Here is a 16,228-nt window from a genome sequence, read left to right on the forward strand (position 1 = left end):
TCTCTTCTTCCATTTCTCTATCTCTCCTCGTCGGCGACGAACGGTTAATTAGAATTAAAAGGTTAATGCTTGATACATCTCACGCATCACGGCACACTCGACACTTGTACGCTCTTCTATCACCGCTCTATCCGTCTCACTCGCACGCACACGCACACGTACACACGCTCTATCGTTTGCTCTCGTTCGCACTTTAGTCGCGTTCTCCCTTACGCTAGAATAGTCATCTGATAGGAACTTTCAGTATTGCCTAGCTCTGGATATATTATATTCGCACTATACATAGATAAAGATTAATCGAGATTTCTTTCATTTCTCTCCGTTATAAATTCCGTAATCGACGGGCCCCCTAGAGTATCACACGGGCCAAATTATACAGTATGCGTACGTATACACGCGGTAAAGGGACACGTGCACAACATACAACGACGCTGACTCGCGCCGGGGTTCGAAATTCCTTATCACGAACAAATTACTCGTCTACTCGAAGAGGGGGAAAGAGAAGAAGACGAAGAACGAAAGGACAGGGAAGGGGGACGAAGACCGAAGTCGCTATAGCGTTTGATCGAGACGCGAAACAGGCAGTTGACAAGCACCGACCTGGGATCATCGGGACACCGCGAGTCCATTTCGAAAAGAGGACGAGGAAAGAGGAAGGATCTTCCTGCCCGCGCATCTACCTACACGATCAGCGGAATTTCGAACGAGACGCGGGCCAAACGATCGTTTACGAGTCTAAGAGGTCAGCCAGACACTCACCGGCCGTGGTGGTAGCCGTGCTAGCCGCTGCGGCGCCAGGGTGTTGCTGTTGCTGTGGCTGGAACATCGCCGTAGGATGGAGGAACAAGGATCCGTACATCATGTTTTCGTCCGATTGCTGCTGCTGGCCGGCTTGCTGGTTGCCGGCCCCGACCACCGGCGAGAGTCGGCGGCACGAGGCTACCTTCCTCGACGGCGACACGCACCGACTCGATGTGTCGTCGTGAGAATACGTGCTCCTGGAGTGGAGACTTGGCCGAGTATCGGACCGAGCAGAGTCTACATTCGTCGGGCCCGGTCGGTCCACGGTGCGGTTGGACGGCCGAGCCCTCGGCTGGCAAGCCTGCCGCCAGCCTAGCTTTCTTCTCCTTGGCGCGGGCGTTCTGGAACCAGACCTGCAACTCCGCTCGATTAGATCGTGGAACTCGTGGTCGAGAGACATCTGAAGCAATTAGAGCGACTGTTACTCAGGTGGTGAATTTATCGCTCTCTGTCGGGTGTGATTGCATGACTGACGCGGATTACGTGGCTATAGTTCCCTCGCATGCTCATAGAAATTCGGAGATTTCGTTGTGACATGTTCAGCTGAACGAAATACTTCGAGATCGAGAGAAAAATTAAGAGCAAAACGAGACTAGCGACGTAGACGTACACTCGTGCGTGAAGGAATTCGAACGCGTTTGCGCATTTGCTGATTTTAGACTGTGATTTGTGCCGGGTAAACTGAGCAATTCGACGATGTATAAACTATTTGTAATATGTATACCACTGGTGAATTAAGAAAATTGCATCATTAATTCAGAAATGACAGTCGTAAGGCGATTTGGCGCTTAACTCACTAGCGCCACCACGACCCGTATCTCCGATAAATGTGTAGTGCGTTCGAGAAAAGTTGGCAGAGTGTGTTTTTGTTAGATCTATATTATCGACGATCTTAAATCGCGACATCTTTCGTTAATTGTTTGAACGTTACTGTATTGCGTGTAGTGCGTATGGTGCGTGTTGTGTGTATCCAGGACCTAGAGTGGCAATCGAGCCAGTTCGTATTGAGAATCCGTACAGAGCAATTCTGAGTATATTATTTTCTATCCAGTATATCCACTGTGGCACAATATTACAATAGTTTTCATCCTCCCGACTGTAGCTAGATAGAGTGAGATACGATACGGCTTTCTGTTTCATAATAACTTCAAAGACTACGCTGATTCTGCCATATCCTATCTTACTTAGTCTCGCTATAGCCTGCCGATGATTTTCGTCTCAGTTTTCGGCTAATAGCTGTCACTGTCTGTAATCGAGGGAGTGTCAGTGAAGTTAATCAGCCGCGAGGATGAAAACACGCTGTGCTATTTCTTCTCGAACGCACTATACATTTATCGGAGATACGGGTCGTGGTGGCGCTAGTGAGTTAAGCGTAAGATCCACTTTCGGCTGTCATTTTTGATTTAATGGTACAATTTTCTTACTTTGCCAGTGGTATATTCAGTTCTCTTCTCGAATGCACAATACTATAGGTAATATGTACGTAATTTTGGGATTTCATCTTTGCTATATATCTTATTAATTAAAATGCGAGCGTTCGAATGCTTCTATACACGAGTGTAGAATAAGCGTAGATTAATTTTTGAACGGAGTTAGCGTGTCGAGATGAAGGTGCAAATGAATGTTTAGGATTCGATAAACGGGTGTTAATGCTCACCTGAACCACGCGCTTCGGCAGGCCGATTTCTCGTCCGAGCATCTCGCATTCGGCCATGGTTGGAGTCTTATAGTCCGAGAAGAGCGACTTCATCACCTTGACTTGGGTAGCCGACATCTGGGTGCGATATCTCTTGCCGCTGGATTGGCCTGTTCCGCTGCCTGCGCCGGCTACTGGCGGGCCCGTGGCACTTCCGGTCCCCGCAGAAGCGGGTCCCTGTCTGGAGCTCTGTGTGCTCGAAGCTGGACTAGCCGGTCCGCTCTCGTCGTCTAGGAATTCCGTGGTCTCGCTCATGCTGTCGTCGTCGCAGATGCTCCGTTCGGAAAGATCGGTGAGCGGGCCGCAATCGCTACCGCCGCGGAAGTGTGCGCCGTGTTGCTCCTCGAGGAGATTGCTCAGCCCGCCGAGGCTGAGTTTCATGGGGCGGCTGAGGTCCACCGGTTTGCTCAGATCCAAAGGTGACTCGCCGCTGTTGCTGCTTGCCTGATGGTTCACTGTCTCTTGCTTGCCGTTGCTGGCGTGTGCCTGTAGCTCGCTGATGTATCGTTTCATCGACTCCTCGTAGTACTTCTTCAGCGACGCGTCCATGTCGTTGAAAGTTGGGAACAACGGGGGCATCATGTTGGGTGTGCTCGGGTTCGACGGAGCTGACTCCATGGAGAGTTCCTCGTCGGGGATATTATCGATATTCACTTCACCACGGGCGACCTGGTCGGCGTGTTTGCTGCTGAGATGCGACTCTAGAGCGGATTTCACCTTGAACAGTGCTGGACAGAACGGACAACGTTTATTGATCACCTGACTGTGCGCGCGGAACTGACCTTTTCGTTCACGGGCGCGTGTATTCTGGAACCAGACTTGAACCACGCGCTTCTTCAGACCGACCTCGCGAGCGATCGTCTCTAGCATCTTCCTCGACGGATTGGACTCTACCTGGTACTTCTGATACAGATAATCCAGCTGCTCCGGCAGTATGGTCGTTCTCAGTCGCTTGTCTTTGGGCTGTTCGTTGTGCTCGGAGTTGGAGCGAGTCTCACCGCCTGTTCCCTCATCGAAATCCTCGTACTTTCTCTTTCTGTCCTGCATCATCGCTATCAGCGGATGAGGAGTGTCCGCGGCTACCCCGGAGGTAGCGTTCAGTGCCTGTTGCTGTAGAATCCCGAACGGCGAGTCTGGTGGATAAGCGGGTGGGAACAGGGACGGGTTCATGATATGTACCAGCTGATGCTCGCGCCACAGCTCGAATCGGCCGAACATCAGATTGCATTTGTCGCACTGAAAGCTGCCCTCTTTCGACTCAGTCTGCGACTGCGACTGTTGCTGCTGTTGCTGCTGTTGTTGTTGCTGCTGCAGCTGCTGCTGCTGTTGCGACTGGGGCTGTTGCTGAGGCTGTTGGTGCGACTGTCCCATTGTCTGCTGCTGATGATGAGGGGACGTGGTGGTGTTGAGCGGTTGCTGCAGCTGTTCCGCGAGAGCGGGAGCGTTCGCGGGGTTGCTGGAGACGGCGTTAGCAGTGGTGGTGGTGGAGCTGCTGTTGCTATCTTCGGAACTGAGAACCGCGGCTACTTGGGCCGCGGCGGCCTGCGCTTGGGCGCTCCTCTTCGCGTCCTCCTCCTTGAAGCAGTGCGTCTTCTGATGACGTATGAGCTCGTAGTATCTCTGAAACACCAGCAAACACTTCTTGCATTGGTAATTCAAGCCTGGGGTACGCTGGAAGCGGCCTGAACCGTCGTCGCTCTCGCGGCTGCCCGTTGTCACTGGCTCAGCGGCTGGCTGATTCTCGTACACCTTTCGTGCTTTCTGTCTAGCGTTCTGGAACCATACCACGATCACGCGCGGGCTCAATCCGAGCAGCTTGTTCAGATATTCCAAATCGTCGTCCTTCGGGTACGCGTTGTTCTCGAAGAATTCCTGAAGTACTTTGATCTGATAGTCGGTGAATCTTGTACGATTGGCCCGTTTCCCGGAGCTGCCACCCGACGAGTTGCTCCCATTCCCGCTCCCACCGAACGAGTAGTCGGTTGGTCCACGGCCAGGGCTTAGGGATCTCTGTGGCGTCAGAGCCATCGCTGCGATGGCGCCTGGGACCACGCTACCTGCGCCGGGATTAGGACTGGCGAAGTTCTGTGGCGCCAGTTTAGGTGGAAGCATAGGGGTGCTGGGCGCGTTGGTCGTCGACGAAGCATGCGACGACACGTCGTGATGAATGCCGGAGAACACGGAGCTCATGCTGAGCGCCGGTGAATGAGGTCTGGACTGCTGTCCACCGGAACTGCCAGGAGAGTGGTGCTGCTGTTCTTCTTGATGCTGCGACTGTTGCTGCACGTGGCATTGCGGCTGTTCTTGAATCTCCTGCTTTATCTCGCTGGCCTGCGATGCGTTCACCGTGCTCGACGGCGGTGGAGTTGCCTGTTTGTTCGGGCTTTTGTCGTCGGAGGAACTGCTTCCAGATACGCTAGAGTTCAACGGTGTCACTTTCGCCTCTCCGGTCTTTTCGTACTCCTCGAGATTCAGAGTGGTGCTAGGCGGATTGTTGAAGTTGTAAGGGCTGTCCTTGTTACGCTGTCGCTCTTTGAACAAGGTATTCCTGAACCAGTGTTTGATCACTTTCGGCGGTAGCCCGCTCTGAGCCGCCATATCGAGAATCTGCTCCTCGCCGGGAGAATTGTTGATGTCGAAATGTGCTCGTAATATCTTTAGCTGTTCGTCGGTTATGCGCGTTCGCGCTCGTTTCTGCGAGGCAGCCGCGTTAGCCTGTAAGAAAAGGTCGCCTATGCTTTCTTTCGTGTTCGCAAATTCGAGTACGATTTACCACGTTGGTATTCGCTTTGAGAGAGTCTGCATCTAATTCTCGGTTTACGTTCTAACATTGCAGTTTCTCGTTAACTTTCCCTATCGTTAGAAACTAGGCAATTGTGTCAGAGAAGAGAATCAAGAGAATCACAATGACGGCAAATTGAAATGAAAAATTTTTGTAGAAAAGATCTCGAATTATTGAATAATTTATACTAAAAGCTTCTTATCTTTTAAGAGGGTTCTTTCAATAGTATAGACACGTTTCGTAACCAACTATCTAGGGTATTTTGGCAGAGAGATGATTGAACTAAAATGATTACCAGTATGACGCGTTGACCCTTTGCGAATAGGAGCAAAATTTCTTCCAAAAACGATTTAGATCAGAGTATACGGTACTAAACTGCTTGCATTTGACACAGATATATGTCTAGGATCGTTGAAATACTATTATTACAAGCACCGTTCTCAAAGGGTCAACTATCTACCGCGATTCTCGAGAAAATGACAGATGTAAACGAAATAGAAAATTCGCATTATCGAATCTAACGCAGAGAAACAACGATATGGTTGGTCTAGATCAAGAAATAGAAAGCCTCGAATACTCTAAATGAAAAGTAACAGTAGAATAACCCTCGGAGGCATAAAATAGAACTGGACGAAAGAATGACAAAAGTTACTCACGGCTGCTGCTTGTTGCTGCTGCAAGGCGAGATGTTGCTTGGCCAGGAGATCAGCTTGAGCATTGATAGGCGGATACCCGGTGGCTGTGCCATCGTACGGCGGTGGTGGTAACATCATGGGCACCAACGGTGGTTGTAGATTCATGGCAGCCAAGGCAGGAACGTTCAGTCCAAGTGGCAAACCCATCATGCCCATCATCAGACCAGGGTACTGTTGGAGCTGCTGCTGCAACTGGGACGCAGCCATTGCATTTAAAGCAGCTTGCATCTCGGTCATCTGCTGAGCCAGAGTCAGCTGAGCGTGTTGCTGTTGCTGTTGTTGCTGCTGCTGCTGCTGTTGGTGCTGCTGTTGCTGCTGCTGCTGCTGCTGCTGCTGTTGCATGTGATGCTGAGTATTGGTTTGCAGCACTGTGGGCGTGGTGGAATCGGTGCTCGACACCGGCGTGTTGCTCAGTGCTGGAGTGGTTGCTGGCGTGGTAGACGTAGCCTCTGGAGTCTTACTGATACGATCTTTATTCTCCACGATTTCTTCCTTTTCCTTATCGCGGTGCTCCTTATCCGATGACAGATCTTGCGGCTGAGCGGAGGCCGGCGTCGAGCTTCTGGGCCCAGATGACGTGGATGAAGACGTCGCGACAGTCACCACGACGAGCTGACAGGTGCTTCTGGTCAGTTCAGGTATAACATCGTCGTCGGTGGGTTCCTCGGCTTCCTCTTCTCTCTCGCGAGCAGCTTGAGCAGCCAAAGCCTGTTTCTGTTGCTCCTGTTTCTGTTGTTCCTGCTGGGCCTGCAGCGCAGCAGCGGCTTCTTCCTCCTTGCGCTGACGTCTTTGGTGGTTTTCGTTGAACTGCATCACCAGATCGAATCCGAAGCTCTCCAACAGGTGCTTGTACATCTGCGACGTCTTGTGACGAGGCTGAGACAAGATATCCTGCGTGGTCTGCGAAGAGTGCTGGGTGCTCTGTTGCATGTGCTGCTGGGGACCAGGAGTGGTGGATGTCGGAGGTGGCGTTTTCGCGGGCGTCGAAGCGAGCTGCTGCGACGCAGCCAGTTGCTGGAACAGGGCCAACGGGTTGCTGAATATGCAGTAAAGCTGTTGGTGAGTGGCGAGTTGCTCCTGGTTCACGAACAGAGCACTGCACCGAGGGCAAGAGAGCATCGTTCCGCTGTTCCCCGAGGTGCTGGTGTTAACAGGTGGACTGTTAGGGCTACTCGGCGGAGGCTGTTCGATCAACGGACGAGCTAGGTCGAGTTGACCACTGGCAGCGAGATCTGGCAGTTTGCTAGCCCTGGTCTGATGCAGCACGCTCCTCATGTGGATGTCCAGGGTGCTGCCTTGAGAATAGGCCACCTTGCAGATGTTACACTTATACGGCTTCTTGTCCTGATCTTGCTGAGAGTCAGGCGACTCTGTCGGGCTGGCAGGCGGTACCACTGAGATCAGCGTGTTGTTGTTACCCTGCTCCTGCATGGCTCTCTTCAGTTTATGCAGATGGCTCACGCTGTTGTAATGAACCAACAGGATATTCTTCTGAGTGAAGCTCTCCTTGCACACGTCGCACTTGTAGGGTCTATTCGGGTCCAGATATTTCTCCATGGGATAGGACATCTTCTCCCCCTTGCGATGCAGCAACGTCTTATTGTGCCCGGTGAGGTAACTCTGTCTGGTGAACGCGACCTTGCAACGATGACACTTGAACTTCCTCCCAGGATCATGGTAAGAATCCTCGGCGACCGGTTGACTGTTCAGATAATCCTCCAAGAGACGCTGCTCCTTGTGCAACGGTGACGAGTCGCTCGCGTCGCTCTCCTCCTCGTCAGCCTTACTCGTGTCATCCTCCACGTTCTGCTCGCCGACCAAGCTACCCTGCCTGCGCAGAGCCTCCTCCGTGAGCGCTTGGAGCAGCGGATGGGCGTGCAACAGGCTCTGCTTGTACTGCGCCAGCTCGTCCTCGTGCAGGTCCGCGTGAGCCGACTCCAGGTGTCTCTGGAGGGCCTGGACCGAGCGAAACGATCGGCCGCAGAGGGCGCACTTGGTCGCATCCCTGATCGCGTGATACTGCGAGTGCTGCTGCAGCTTCTCCAGGGTCTTGAACGCTAGGCTACACTGTCCGCATCGATACTTGTAAACGTGTTTCTCACTGACAGCCAGCGTGGGTGTTGTGGCCGGATGGGTCTCCCTGTGATGTTGCTGGAGCTCCTCCAACGAGCGGCACACGCGTCCGCAGACGGTGCATCTGGTGATCTCCTCGATCTCCTCGTTGGCCCCACGCTCGCTCATGTCCTCCTCCTGCGGCTGTTTGGCGGTGGTGGTCGGCGACGTAGGCATAGCCACCGCCGGGGTCGAGGTGTTTCGCGGATTGTTGTTCAGCCAGTGGCTCTGGTCCACGAGCAGCAGCAGCCGTTGTAAGCCGTCCGCGTTCACCGAGTGGATTTGCATCACGTGCTTCTCGAGAGCGGAACGCTCTTTGAAGCCGTCCTGGCACAGCGGGCACAACAATTCCGGCGGTGGCTCTTCCTTTACGGCCTCCGCTTTGTCCTCGGCATCCTGGACATGAGCCACTTGCAAATGCTGCCTCAATTCTTCACGCGACGTCGGCTGATAAGTGCAATACGGGCAGGTGACTTCCTCGTGCTCGTTCTCCGGCTCTTGTTCCGGTTCTTGATCGTTATCCGGCTCCTGCTTCACCTCGCTGCCGCAGTCGCTACCTTCCTCTCGTCGTTCTGCAAAAGAGGTAACAGGGATTCGTCTGGTGATCGACGCAGCGTTATCGAGACTGACGAGTCACGTGTCGCGGGACCAAACGATGACATGTCTCATGATTTTCAGTTTTCACATTCTGCGGATTAATGCGATTCGAGGTAATGCAAAGTACACCTTTCTTGGTAATGCACGGCAAGATTGTGCAGAATTTATGCTTCGACAGATTTTGGCAGAATGATGGGTGTGACGAGATTATGGTGTTGGTACGAAAGATGGATGAGATTTTTTTATTTAACAATTGGAAGATTTCTAACGTATTTTCGTGTTGGTTTTAGAATACGTATGTATTTTCACTGTATTTGCAAATTTATTCGAAGGATGGTGATTTTATTCCAATATTTTTGTCAGGTGTATACTATGGTAAGATATTGCTAACCTTTCTTTGTAAAATCAAATTTGATTTGTGATTATACAATTTTGTTTTGGGGGTGTTTTACTTTGTAGTTATTCCAGAAATACTGAAAATCATGGGATGTTCTGACGTTTATTTTTTGTACTATGCTTGCAAGAAAATTGGGCGAGATTAAGTATTTTTTGGTGTATTAACTCCTTGCACTTGATAGGCAACCTCAGACGTTTCTATTGTTTCGATGTTGCAATTCTTAATGCGATAATTTTTAGTAATTGTAAAAATGATGAAAATTATAAACATAGTACCTCTTCTATAATACATTGTATCAAAATTGTGTTAAACCTAGAACTAATATAATCAAAACATTTTGAGGAAAGAATTTATACTATGTATTATTATGCATTGTTATACAAAAACCGTGTTATAGGAGCACCATCGAAATTTTTGCGTTGGGTTATATCGAACTCATATTTCCAAACCACCATATTACAAAAATCAAGTTTAAACTAATTTAATTATATGAAATATTAAAATATAGCAATTTCATTAGATAATTTATAGACTATTTCTTCTTGTTGTAAAGAATTCATTGTAACACAGTTGTCATTGCGAAAAATTTACTATGTCGCAAACATCGTTGCACAAAATTTACTATACCGCAATCGTCGTTGCAAAAAATTTACTATACCGGAATCGTCGTTGCAAAAAATTTACTATGCTGCAATCGTCATTGTAAAAAATTCATTATGTCGCAATTATCGTTGCAAAAAATTCACTATATCGCAATCGTCGTTGCAAAAAATGTACTATACTGCAATTCTCGTTGTAAAATATTTACTATATTCGCGATCGTAAATTGCGAAAAATTTTCTGCATTCGCGATCATAAATTACATAAAAATTACTGTATTCGCAATCGTAAATTACAAAAAAAATTGCTATATTCGTGACCGTAAATTGCAAAAAATTCACTATATTCACAATGGTCATTGCAAAAAATTTACTATACTGCAATCATCGTTGCAAAAAATTTTCTGTATTCGCGATCGTAAATTCCAAAAAAAATTACTATATTCGCAATCGTAATTTACAAAAAATTCACTATATTCGCAATCGTAATTTGCAAAAAATTCACTATATTCGCAATCGTAATTTGCAAAAAAATTTCTACATTCGCAATCGTAATTTGCAAAAAAATTTCTACATTCGCGATCGTAAATTGCAAGAAATGTCATCAATATTATAGAAAAAAATCTTATTTATATTAACACCAACTTATTTATAATAAACAAAGCTTTCGAGTGCGAAAAGTTAAATATTATTACAATTTCTAATTCGCTATCGCACACACGTATACTAAATATTTGCCAGACGATCGAGAATAAATCGGGGTTACGTTTTTATCGTGGACACGTATCGCTAGGTGCGAACACAATTTATTTTGTAATTCGCGATTTGTATTTACAGGCCGGGTTAATGTTAAGTTCGGAGGCGTTTCAGACACGAACAGTCGCGAACTAGTGAAATCCGGAAATCGACACGGGAACGCGCTGTGCAATTGGGCCGCATTAACGTTAACAGTTTTGATTCGTGCAACATAAATTCCTGTGCCTTAATATCCCGATTACTATCTGCCGATAACGCGAACGTGTAATTCCCCTTTCTATTAAGGTGCCGATAAATCGTCGATCGACACGAAAAATCTTAACAGCCGAAAAAACGGCCATTAATCTTGCAGCTGCATGCGAACAGGGGTATAAGTCGATAATGTTGTGAGAGAAAGTAAATTATGTGTAACGGCAGCGAAAGCATTTCGTCTCCCCGACACCGATTCCTTCTTCGGTCCTCCATCTTGTTCTATACTCGATGAAAATCCTTCTGTCAGCTATGCATGCTTAATTATAGTCAAATTTTGAATTATACAATTTTCTCAAGAAAAATTACGTAATAGACAAATATATCGATGGAATATTTAATTTAATTCTGACATTTTAATTTTAATTTTAGACTGAAAAATTTCCTTCTTGTGTATTATTACACAATTCTGAATGAGATTTTATTATCGAATAATTGTTTTTTGGAAATAGAGTAGAAGCTTGAGAGTTTCAAATTTCTTAGAAAAATTATTGAATTAGATTCAGTGATATTTTTCCAATTAATTGCTATATTTGAATGTTATTTTGCATATGATAAATTTATTTTATTAAATAGATATCGATTTAATTTAAATATATTTATTTTATGTATGCAGCGAATTAGGTATACCAATTTTAATTTTTCTATGTTCTATTATTACAAGATATGTAACATGATGTTATAATTTGTTGAGACATGCAGGTGTGACAACGAGGACTCGTATGAACAATATTTTAAGAACGTTCATCGGACTTAGAAGGCAGAGGATTCAAAAAATTTTTTAAAAATCACTTTGTCCCTATAAATTTAAATTTACTCCACGAAATTTAACTCTAGACTATATGTGTATGTTCATTATACTAATTGTAAGTCCAAGAGATATAGAAATTACGTTGCAAAACCCCAAAAATTACCCAATCAATAATTTTTTAAAAATCACTTTGTCCCTATAAATTTAAATTTAATCCAAGAAATTTAACTCTAGACCATATGCGTATGTTCATTATACTAATTGCAAGTCCAAGAGATATAGAAATTACGTTGCAAAACCCCAAAAATTACCCAATCAATAATTTTCCAAAACCTTCGAACGACCAAGATTTTCAGAAAATAAATTAAAATCTCCTATATTTCTCCCAAATTATGCTATAGTATCCACCAGTTACACGATAATCCTGTATCAAACATCGATGAAGCTAACGATTCACCATCTCTCCTACAACCCCATCGAAACGGAGATAATGGTTTCCAAAAGTGAAAACAAAAATCACGAAAATACACTCAACTACACTACTGATCTCACTAAACTCACCAACAATCAAAAGAGAAAAAAAGAAAAAATGTATGTACATCATACTAAACCAAAGAGACATAGAAATCACATTGGAAAATCCCAAAGATTATGCAACCAAAAATTTTCTAAAATTTTGGAACAACCAAAAATTTTAAAAAATAAATCCAACCTTCCACTATTTCTCCGAAATTATGCTATAGTATTCATCAGTCACACGATAATCCTGTATCAAAGGTGGATGAAGCTCACAACTCAGATTTCGTTCAAACAAAGTGACAAACAAACCAAACCCCGATCACAACGGAGATTTCGGTTCAAAAAAGCGAAAACAAAAATCACGAAAGTACACTCAACTACACCACTGATCTCACTAAAACCATTAACAACTAAAAAATAAAAAAATTCTGTAAAACAACCCTAAACCTTCCCCACCTATGACAACAGCAAAATTCTTCGGGAATTTAGCATTCGTGAAAGAAGCCATGGCTCTTCGTCGAGCAGTAGGTTGGAGGTAAAGGAAATACGCGAATGAAGCGTATGACTCACGATCACTGGCATAATCTGGCCGCAATCGAGGTGGAAGGGCAACGCAGCCCGGGTGCGGGCCACGGAAGACAACGTGAAAGAGTTTCGGTAACGACGAAAACCGGCGAGGGAGGGCGGCGTGCAGACGTCGCAGATGCTTCCTTGTCCGGCCGTAACAATACCATTTGAAATTACAGATTGCCGACGCGAAATTATCGACGGGGGAAAATACGCATGGCCGGAGGAGAGAGCAAGACGGTGCATAAAGGAAGACCGCCTATTCGCGTGGTCTGCCATTGTCCGAAACCGCATTTACATCGAACAGGCGTCAGTTGCGAGGGCAAAACGCGACGATGCTACGCGTGCTGCTGCTTTCGCTTTTGCACACGGCAGCGCTGCTGCTCGATGGCCATCCCGTCACTCCGCGAGGGCGCTCGTGTCTTCGCTCTTCCTTTCTTTTCTTTTCTTTTGCTTTTCGAAGCTTCGTGCAGAATCGAATGTTTCGTGAATTTTTTAAGCACAGTAGTGTCCCGAATAATGAAAATTACAATACTGCAATGCATTGAATGGAAGTGACTATTGTTTTCGTATAATACGATTCCTCGAATACTGTGGTTAATACAGAAGTGCCTTTCGGGATTTTAATTGATTTAATCGATTGGAAATATATAGCGAATTTGTTGATAAATTTAGCGTTCGTGTCTTTACTTATCTTTTTCTTTCTTTCTTTTTTCGAAACTTCGTGGAGCATCGAATGTTTCGTGAATTTGATGACGAATTTGGCGCTCGTGTCTGCACTCATTTTTCTTCGAATTTTTGTGAAGAATTGAACGTTTTGTGAATTTTTAGGCACAGTAGTGTCCCGAATAATAAGAATTATAATACTGCAATGCATTGAATGGAGGTGACTATTGTTTTCGTATAATACGATTCCTCGAATACTGCGGTTAATACAGAAATGCCTTTCGGGATTTTAATTGATTTAATCGATTGGAAATATGCAGCGAATTTGTTGATAAATTTAGCGTTCGTGTCTTTACTTATCTTTTCCTTCCTTTCTTTTTTAAATCTTCGTCAAGCATCGAATATTTCGTGAATTTGATGACGAATTTGACGCTCGTGTTTTCATTCATTTTTTCTTCGAATTTTTGTCAAGAATCGAATGTTTCGTGAATTTTTAAGTACAGTAGTGTTCCGAATAATACGAATTATAATATTGTAATGCACTGAATGGGGGTCGCTATTGTTTTCGTATAATACGATTCCTCGAATACTGCGGTTAGTATGGAAATATGTTTGAGGATTTTTGTTTAATCGATTGAAAATGTATAGTGAATTTGTTGATGAATTTTGCGTTCATGTTTTTGCTTATTTTTTCCTTTCTTTCATTTTTCGAAACTTCGTGGAGCTTCGAATGTTTCGTGAATTTGATGACGAATTTGGCGCTCGTGACTTCACTCATTTTTTTTGAATCTTTGTGACGAATTAAACATTTCGTAAATTTTTAAGATCAGCAGAGCCCAAAATAATGTGAATTATAATACTACCAGATATTGAAAGATCGCAACTATTGTTTTCGTATAATACGATTCCTCGCATACTGCATTTAATACCGAAGTGTGTTCCAGGATTTTTGTTTATATAATTAAAAATATATAGCCAATTTTTAAATTATTATACACTGTACATCTTTGCTATACTTCATTTCGCCCAATTTATATAGAATAAAGTAATTCTGGTTACGTTCGTTGGTAATATTGGGTGTCCCAAAATTCACTCAAGAAGTAATTTTCATAAAAGAACACAAGTTTTTAATTAAAAATTGTAAATATTATTCAACCATAAAGATGTGTTGTTCTTTCATATAGTGCATCATTTTTAATAACCCTAAACTGTCAGCTGTCACGCTGTCCTTTTTTGTCGTCAGTGACACTTCACCGTATAAATGGCGCCGAATTCAAATTTTGCGTGAACTTCGAAACATCCTATATATCTTCCTTGAAGGCTACTTGAAAAGGGAGGAAGAAATTGACACATGACAATAGTCATGCAATATATAAATATATATTATTAGTCAATAGCAGGGATATTCTCATGAAACGCGCATCGAATGGCAAATTTTTTTGAAGCAAGAATCTTAACGAATGAAAAGAATTGGTAAATTCTTATTATTTAAAATTGACAAACATTTCTAATTTATTGTGTAAGAATTTACTATTTTCTATTTATATTTATATTATTATTATTTTCTATTTATAATTACATTATTATTATTTTATATTTATATTATTATTATTATTTATATTTTATTTATATTCTTTAAATAATAAAGTTTCTGAAATTTGCATTATTATTTTTAATATTAATCGAATTTTGTTAATCAAATTCATTTCACTAAACTGAAGATGCTACTCTTATGCTACTATTTTATTACCTGAAATTTTATCCATTGAATTAATTTCTTTAACTCTAATTTATTAGAATTTTATCGTTCGAATTGGACTCTTAAATCGATAGAAATTTTCAGCTATCGCTTAACTGTAATCTATTCACTAAAATCCACTAATCCGGATGTAAACTGTCATTGCTTGAATTAAATTTTTAGTTAGTGCCTATTAATTAAACTGTAATTACATGTATATACATACATTACATGAACGTGAATTTTTATAATCCAAAATTATTGTCTGACTTCCTGAATTTGGTACTTTTATTTCAAATTGCAATCCGTTTAACTGAATTCCATTGGTTGAATGCACTTACACGAATGCAAACTTTTATTCGAGATTAGTGGCCGATTAAATCCATTAATTCGAACGCGAACTTTCATCACTCGAATTTAAGGTCCGATTAACCGAACTCTTTCGACCGAACCCACTTATGTAAATGTGGATTTCCATTATTCGAAATTAGTGCTCGATTAAGCGAATTCCCCCGATTACATCCACAAATCCGAACGTGAACTTTTATTACTCGAGATTAAAGCCCGATTAACTGAACACTGTCGATCGAATCCATTTCTATGAACGTGGACCTTTGTTATTTCGAGCCAGTGTTCCATTAACTGAATTCCCTCGATTGAAACTACTAATCGGGGCATAAAATTTTATTATTTGAACCAAATTATATTTATTGAACGAGATTTTTAAGAGACGATTAAATAAGTGAACTCCGATTGAACATGCTCGTGAACTTTCATTATTAAAATTTAAAAAGAACGTAATAGATAGTGGAGAAAATCAAAAGTGGAATCTTATTACACGAAATTAGTGTGAATTGTAATTTTTGAATCGAAAATGTAACAAAATTAAATAAATTTTATTCATTGACGCTAGACCTGCTGATCTTTAATGGGTACCTCAACACAGGAAGCATGAGTAATAGTAATTTTAGTGGTACTAGTGGTACTAGTGATGGTAAGTAAATATATTAATTAGAGTTCTATCGCAATACGAGTCAACACTAATTCTTTAACTCTTTGAGACACGCGATTTTACAGAAAATAAAAATCCAAATTGCACAGAACGTTACAGAGAGTTACATAATCTCACCATGCAACCAATGTTTAAACCCTTTGTACTCGATGATTTTTTCGACGATTTTTATAGAAAAATAGTAATTCGAAGGCTTTCTATCATAAAGTTGACGATATTTTTAAAAATATTTAAAATTAAAATATTAATTAAAATTATTAAAAGTTATTAAATTAATTATTAATTAAAATA

General features: G+C 43.4%; 1 protein-coding gene across 1 annotated transcript in view; it reads right to left on the minus strand.

Moving 5' to 3' along the window:
• Positions 1-350: 350 nt before the first annotated feature.
• LOC108547053 (Zn finger homeodomain 2) overlaps positions 351-16,228 on the minus strand; it is a 27,931-nt gene continuing 12,053 nt past the window's right edge. Inside the window, 4 exon segments of the mRNA XM_017899399.1 lie at positions 351-923; positions 925-1,154; positions 2,459-5,212; positions 5,936-8,658. Coding sequence (XP_017754888.1) covers positions 728-923; positions 925-1,154; positions 2,459-5,212; positions 5,936-8,658 — 5,903 coding nt within the window. The 3' untranslated portion in view covers positions 351-727.

This window comes from Eufriesea mexicana, unplaced genomic scaffold (assembly GCF_001483705.2).
Source record: "Eufriesea mexicana isolate 0111107269 unplaced genomic scaffold, ASM148370v2 scaffold893, whole genome shotgun sequence".
Lineage (NCBI taxonomy): Eukaryota > Metazoa > Arthropoda > Insecta > Hymenoptera > Apidae > Eufriesea > Eufriesea mexicana.